This window comes from Oenanthe melanoleuca, chromosome 2 (assembly GCF_029582105.1).
Source record: "Oenanthe melanoleuca isolate GR-GAL-2019-014 chromosome 2, OMel1.0, whole genome shotgun sequence".
NCBI lineage: Eukaryota > Metazoa > Chordata > Aves > Passeriformes > Muscicapidae > Oenanthe > Oenanthe melanoleuca.
The window spans coordinates 131,939,513-131,945,737 of record NC_079335.1 but is presented as its reverse complement, the minus strand read 5'-3'; the positions used below and the strand labels follow the sequence as shown (position 1 = coordinate 131,945,737).

At 41.7% G+C, this 6,225-nt stretch overlaps 1 protein-coding gene across 2 annotated transcripts in view; it reads left to right on the top strand.

Moving 5' to 3' along the window:
* Positions 1-2,609: 2,609 nt before the first annotated feature.
* Positions 2,610-6,225, top strand: part of PRTFDC1 (phosphoribosyl transferase domain containing 1) — a 42,055-nt gene continuing 38,439 nt past the window's right edge. For both annotated transcript variants that reach the window (XM_056483283.1, XM_056483282.1), the window contains exon 1: positions 2,610-2,676. In XM_056483283.1, the coding sequence (XP_056339258.1) occupies positions 2,632-2,676 (45 nt within the window). In that variant the 5' untranslated portion in view covers positions 2,610-2,631. The remainder of the gene's footprint in view (positions 2,677-6,225) is intronic.

The following is a 6,225-nucleotide window of genomic DNA, read 5'->3' as shown; positions in this document are numbered from 1 at the left end:
AATTCATCCATTCAATACCAGTTCATACTGTTAAAAAAAAAAGTAAACATTCAGTAAGTATACATTTTTCCATAACAAAATCCCTAGCAGCTTCATTTCCATCATGCAACCTCATTAATCCTGATTTCTACTACTTCTGTGAGTTCACAGAACCATGAATTTGTCTATTTGCAACAAAACTAAACAATATGTATTGCATTTTGTGCCAATGAAAAAAATCTTCCATAGAGAACAGCTTTATGGGTTGGGTGTGTGGCTGATGACTGCAGTATTATCGAAGTGTACCCCAGCTAAATTTATCTAGTTTTTCATTTCCTTACTCATATTTATTGTTATTAGCAAGATATGACACTTCATTACACTTCTTAAGCGAGCCCTGTAAAACTGCTGGAAGATAAGAATATCAAAACAAAGATTTGACAAACACATTCATCCAATTTTGATGGGAAGAGCAAACATCTCCTTTCCAGCACAATGCTGGAGAAATTTATTTATAAGTGTCCTGCTTATGTTAATGCTTTTCAAAGCATTAAGTTTCTGTGTAGTTAGTCAGAACAATCTCTCATATTTGCAGTAGTCTGATAAAGAATATGGTTAAAAAATACAGAAAGCTCTGTTAATAGTATTCCAAACAGTCTGAAAGGTAGAAGAAACCAGTCCTCATATAGCAATGGCAGTGGACTTGAGTTTCTATCTGTAATCTAGCTTCAGATCCATAGAGTTTAGCTCTGTGACATAAATGCAACAGCAGCTTTATTGGTAACTTGGCAGTAACTGATTCTGGCTGCATTAGCTTTAGGGCAAATAGGGGCTTTAGGAGGCATTCTTTCAGACAACGAGAGTCTTCAAATCCTCAAAAGTGTGGATACAAATCAGGAGCATTTAACCCAAAGATCAGATGAAACATTAAACTTTCTTTTTCAATAGTTGTATGAAATGTTGACATGTAATTAAAATGCAAATCTATTTAGGGATTTTGTCCATTATGAAAATATCTGATGTATTTTCCAAAATATTTGTATTTGATTTATGTAGGTGTGCGCAAGTCTGCAGATGTTGTTTATCATATTCACTACCTATAGTTTTATAGCACTATGAACAGGAACTATTTTTTTCCAGCACACTTGAGTCTTCGTATACAGGAACCACTTTGAGGCAGATACATTCTGGAGTGGACTTTTGACACTTCGTAAACCTTGTCTTTCAGACATGCAGTCTATTGTAGGAATAGTTCTTTAAAGAATAGTTCCTTAATTCATCAAAAAGCCAACACCCCTGGCTTCATGTAAGAAACAAAGCATTTATCACAAGATAATCTTCAACTGGTCTAGTACTTCTCCAGATTTTAATTAGTGATTAATTTATAGGAGCCTTCTAAACACCAGATTCCTAAGAATTATCCTATCAGTTCTAATGTAAGTGCATTGATAGGATGTACTTTAAAACTAGTCCACATTGGACACCAAGCTCCCTGTGTAGATATACCTGTAACTGCTCCCTGGATCCATCTGTTGTGACCAGAAGTGTCAATGACCACATTCTAGAATAGTAGTGTACCAGCCCAAAATGTTTCCTACTTGGTTGGTGAAAGCCCCTCAGGTACCTCTAAGAATATTTCACTATGCCTAAGTCTCCCCTAAAAGCAACTTTTTCTTCCTTTAATATTTTCTAGTATGGGAATGGCAGAATTCTACCTGCTATATATTGGACAGATTGGTACTAGAAATTATAACCAGTTTTCAGTTTTAAGAAAGTGAAAAGCTCTATTTTTATCCACAGAGAGGCTGTTAGCCAATAAAAAAGAAATCTCATTCTCATCTGTGAGGCAGTGAAAGCAAAATATTAATAATAATTTTGACAGAACTGGAAGGGGGTGGCAGAAAACTGTGCTGTTCCTGGTGCTTGATGTGTTTATCTCCAGCTGCACAGAGAGCACAGGCAACATGGGCATTGGGCAACAAGGCACAGCCTGCCCCAGCATGGGCACCGTGGTGGGAAGGAGCACAACTGCAGAAGACAGAGAGCATGGGAAGTATGATTACTGAACTGTTGGAAATTTAATTATTTCTTCCCTGAAGCATAAGAAAATCCTGTTAAAACAGCAGTTTAAACCACACCAGGTTAATATTACCATTAAGACAGGCCAGGCCCCTTAGTTAGCCCTGCCCAAGCCTTTCCAGCATCCCAACCGTATCTACACCTGCACAGCTTCCAGCCTGCACCCCACATCCCGCACCCCAAACCCCGCATCCCAAATCCCACATCCCGCACTCATCCCACATCCCGCATCCCACACCCAGCATCCCGCACCCCGCACCCCAAATTCCGCAACCCGCACCTCAAATTCCACATCCCGCATCCCAAATTCCACATCCCGCACTCATCCCACATCTCGCATCCCACACCCCACATCCCGCATCCCGCACCTCAAATCCCACATCTCGCATCCCGCACCCCACATCCCGCACTTATCCCACATCCCGCATCCCACATCCCGCATCCCTTACCCCAAATCCCACATCCCGCATCCCAAATTCCACATCCCTTACCCCAAATCCCCATCCCGCTCCCCGCGCTCGCCCGGCGCGGCCCCGCCCCGCCGCAGCCCCTGGCGCGGGCGCGCGCAGGAACATGGCCGCGCAGGGCGGGAGCGGCGCTGGAGGCCGCGGCGTTGTGGTAAATGCGGAGCGCGGCCCTGCCCGCCCCGGCCGTTCGCCCCTCGCCGGCCGCGGTCCCATCCCGGTCCCGGCCCGCTTCCCCGCTATCTCCCGGCGCTCTGTGCTGACCCCCCGCGCCCTCCCCTCCCTTTCCCGCCTGCCCCGGGCCCCCGGCCGCCCCTGGGCCGCGTCCCCTCACCCGCTGCGGCTGCCCCGGGGGACGGCGTGTGGGGCTGAGCCGCGCCTTTGGCTTCCGCCGTGCAGACACGGTCCGGTACAGCCCAAGCGGCTGCAGTGGCCGTGGCTGTGCTTCCCCGGGCTCCCTGAGTACCGGGCATGAGGATCCGCAGGCATCCCGAGGTGTCTTTCTCCCACCGGGCCTCCCTGAGGCCCCTGGGGTCTGCGGGCGCTCTGGAACAGGGTTGGGCTGCCCGTGCTTTGCTGGGGTGGGAAACAGCCCGAACCTTGGCAGTGCGTTTGGAGTGCCTGTAGGGGCGGATAAATGGTGCAGAAATGAATGAATGAATGTGATCCGTACTGTGATAGACACACCAGATTCTCCTGTGAAGCAAATGCCATCACTGCTACCACCTTATTTTGTATGTCCTTATTTTAGTGTGCCATTAGGATTTTAACAGGAAGTTCGCGGGTCAGCTGCCCAGATCATGGCTCAAGGCACTCTATGTAGGCAGCAGTCACACCCTGTCCACTCCAATGTCCCCTCCATCCCCCTTCTGAAGGACCTGTCTGTGTGTTTGAGCTCTGTCTGAAAACACCACACATCAACCATGTCTCCTGACTCCTGTGCAATAAATGACATTCCTTACATGGGTGACAGTGCATATCACCAAAGCAACATGGGGTTATTGCAAAGAAGGACATGAATGTGCATGATCATGTTCTGCTGCACTGCTTTAATTTTTTCTGCTTGACTCCCCAAAAACCCAACCAGCAGTAAGTCCAGTGCAGTATCATTTAGGTTACAAAAGCTGGACTTTGCTTCATGCTGGCTTGGAGCTGAGGACTGAGCTCGAACCTCACCTGTGCTCACTTTGCCAGGCGAGAAAACGAGCAACATTCTAAAGGTGATGCAGTTGAATGTCTTCAGCTTCTCTCTTAGGCCTCAAGGGAGCACTTTTGGATATTGCCATGTATTTGTATTCCTTTTTGTATCCAATCACATCAACTTTTTAAAAACTTACTGAAGAATATTTGCAGGATATTAAAACATGCAAAGCCTGAAATTTAAAAGTAGGTCTTATTTTACTGTAGGAAGTTTTTTACACACGAGTGTGCCAATCTATTTAGAATATATATTTACTTATCCAGTTGAATATTGCTTTTTTTTCTGAAACAATCAGAATTTTTTCCTTCGTATTTTCAAGGGCTTTTTAAATTCTCAGAATAGTCATAAGAATTTACAGTTACTTGAAAATTGTCTTATAACACTGTGAATAGCTTTAAGATAAAGGAGAATTTATAAGACTTGTTGGGTAGTGTCTGTTTTAAAGATAGAAGAATAAGAAAGAGACTTATTATATCAGGGAAATAATTAATTTGAAGGTACATGTGAATTTCATCCTATTTGTCAAATGCCAGCAAGTATCTATAAACAAGAACTTCAATATTATTGTAGAGTTGCACTGTTTATGTTCTGCTATTCTAGAGAACCAGAAGGATAAATGGGAGAATCAAAATTTCATCTGTTTCATCTTGTTTTATAGAGGTTACTTATTGTAACCTAAGTAAAAGTTACTGGTTTGTATGAATTCTGAAGCAGTTTCTGTGCATTTGATCTGCATCACACTGAAACTATGCAGTTTGATGGGAATGCAGAAGTAAGCAACACTGACAGGAGTTGCTAGCAGGTGTTCATAATACTTAATGAATTTGTTTCAGTTTGCATTAAAATACTTTTGAACAGACTGTACACTGCTACAAAATTTAGAAAAAAATTCAGTCCCTTCATCCCCCAAGAACTGAAAAAGAAGATGAGAAAAAAAGTCTTTCCAGGCTGACTGGAGCAGTGGTTTTGGAGCAAGATTTGCCTCTAGAAACCTCTCCAAGGAGGATATGTATAATCTCCTGTTTCTATGGAAATGAGGAGCACAACTAAGTAACTTTTTTTCTTTTGTGTAGTTTCAAGGCTTGTGGAAGTCAGGGGAAGAGCTTTCATTGATTCCAGTGATCTCCCAGTCAGGCCCTTCATGGGCAAATATTCAGCAGCAGTTGCCAACGAATAACTTTTTTGATGAAGAAAGTTTTGGGTAGAGTTAAGAAAACATGCCAGTCAAGGTCTGTAGCTGACAATGAATATGCAAAAAAAGCCCCTAAGCAACCCAAAATCCACAAGGCAGGAGAGTGTTTTAGTACAGCTTGAGGCAGGGCTGTGTCTGAGTTAAAGAAGAGGGGATGTGGAGGAACAGCTCAACATCAAATATGTTATCTTAGCCAAAATTGTGAGAAACCATTTACTGCTCTACTGTAAAATGGTAAGCAGAGGTAAGTTTCAGTGATGGTCCTTTAAAGACTATCTGTAGCAAAAATGCCATTAAGACATGCACTGCACAGTGGAAGTTTGTCACCATTTCTCCTTGTACTCAAGATTCCTGTAGGCAAGCTAGAAAAGACAATGTAGAAAGACAATGTGCGACTTGAGGAATAACATTTTAAGGAAAACCTATTAGGTGTCACTTCTTATCCTGAACCAGTATTGAAGCAAAGCTTTATGATGATTTCAAGATACCTTGTGACCCTGCAGGTCTTGTCTTTCATAAGGAATATGGGAAATGTTTCTTTTGGAGTTTGTTTAGTTTTTCAATTGTTGGCTAATTTTTGACCTTCTTAACCTCTACTACCATTGTAGGTTGTGAGATCTAATCTGTATTCTGATAATTACAAAACCAATGTATATTAAGTCTGTAAAATATTTTTTCTGTAAATATGGATTTACAGACTAGTTTTATAGTGATGCAAACATTTTGTAATCACGTATCTTTGATGACATCTAAATTAAGAACCTCACCTTTGGCAAGAAGTACAGTTTTTCACTGGTTTGTACAGATATCATCCGTGAACCACAAAAATTATTCTCCATAGGTGCTGTTTCATCTGTAGAATATTTATTTATTTATTTATGACTTTCAGTCATTCTAAACTAGAAATGTACAATTTTAACTTAGAATTTTATGACTATTAATTCCACCATCTGAATCTCACACTGGAGAATCTCTTCTTTCTGGCAATATTATATTTGCACTTTGAGTTTGAAAGTACTTAGCAACTTACTTTTGCTACTAGTTTAGTATTAAATATTTCCTTTTTCTATCTAATTATTTGTAATTTCAGGTGACATTCTCCACATTTTGTGGGGAAAAAAACTTTAGAATTTGATTTCTGAATTATACTGAGAAGCAAAATAATAATGGGAAAAGCAAAACAGGAAATTGTAACTGGAAGAAAGTATGGCACACAATGAATTAATCCAATAGAGTGTACTAGAATGCTGATTTTATATCAGCTACATAATGTCAAACACCATGAAGCGTTCTTGACAGTACTATTTGAT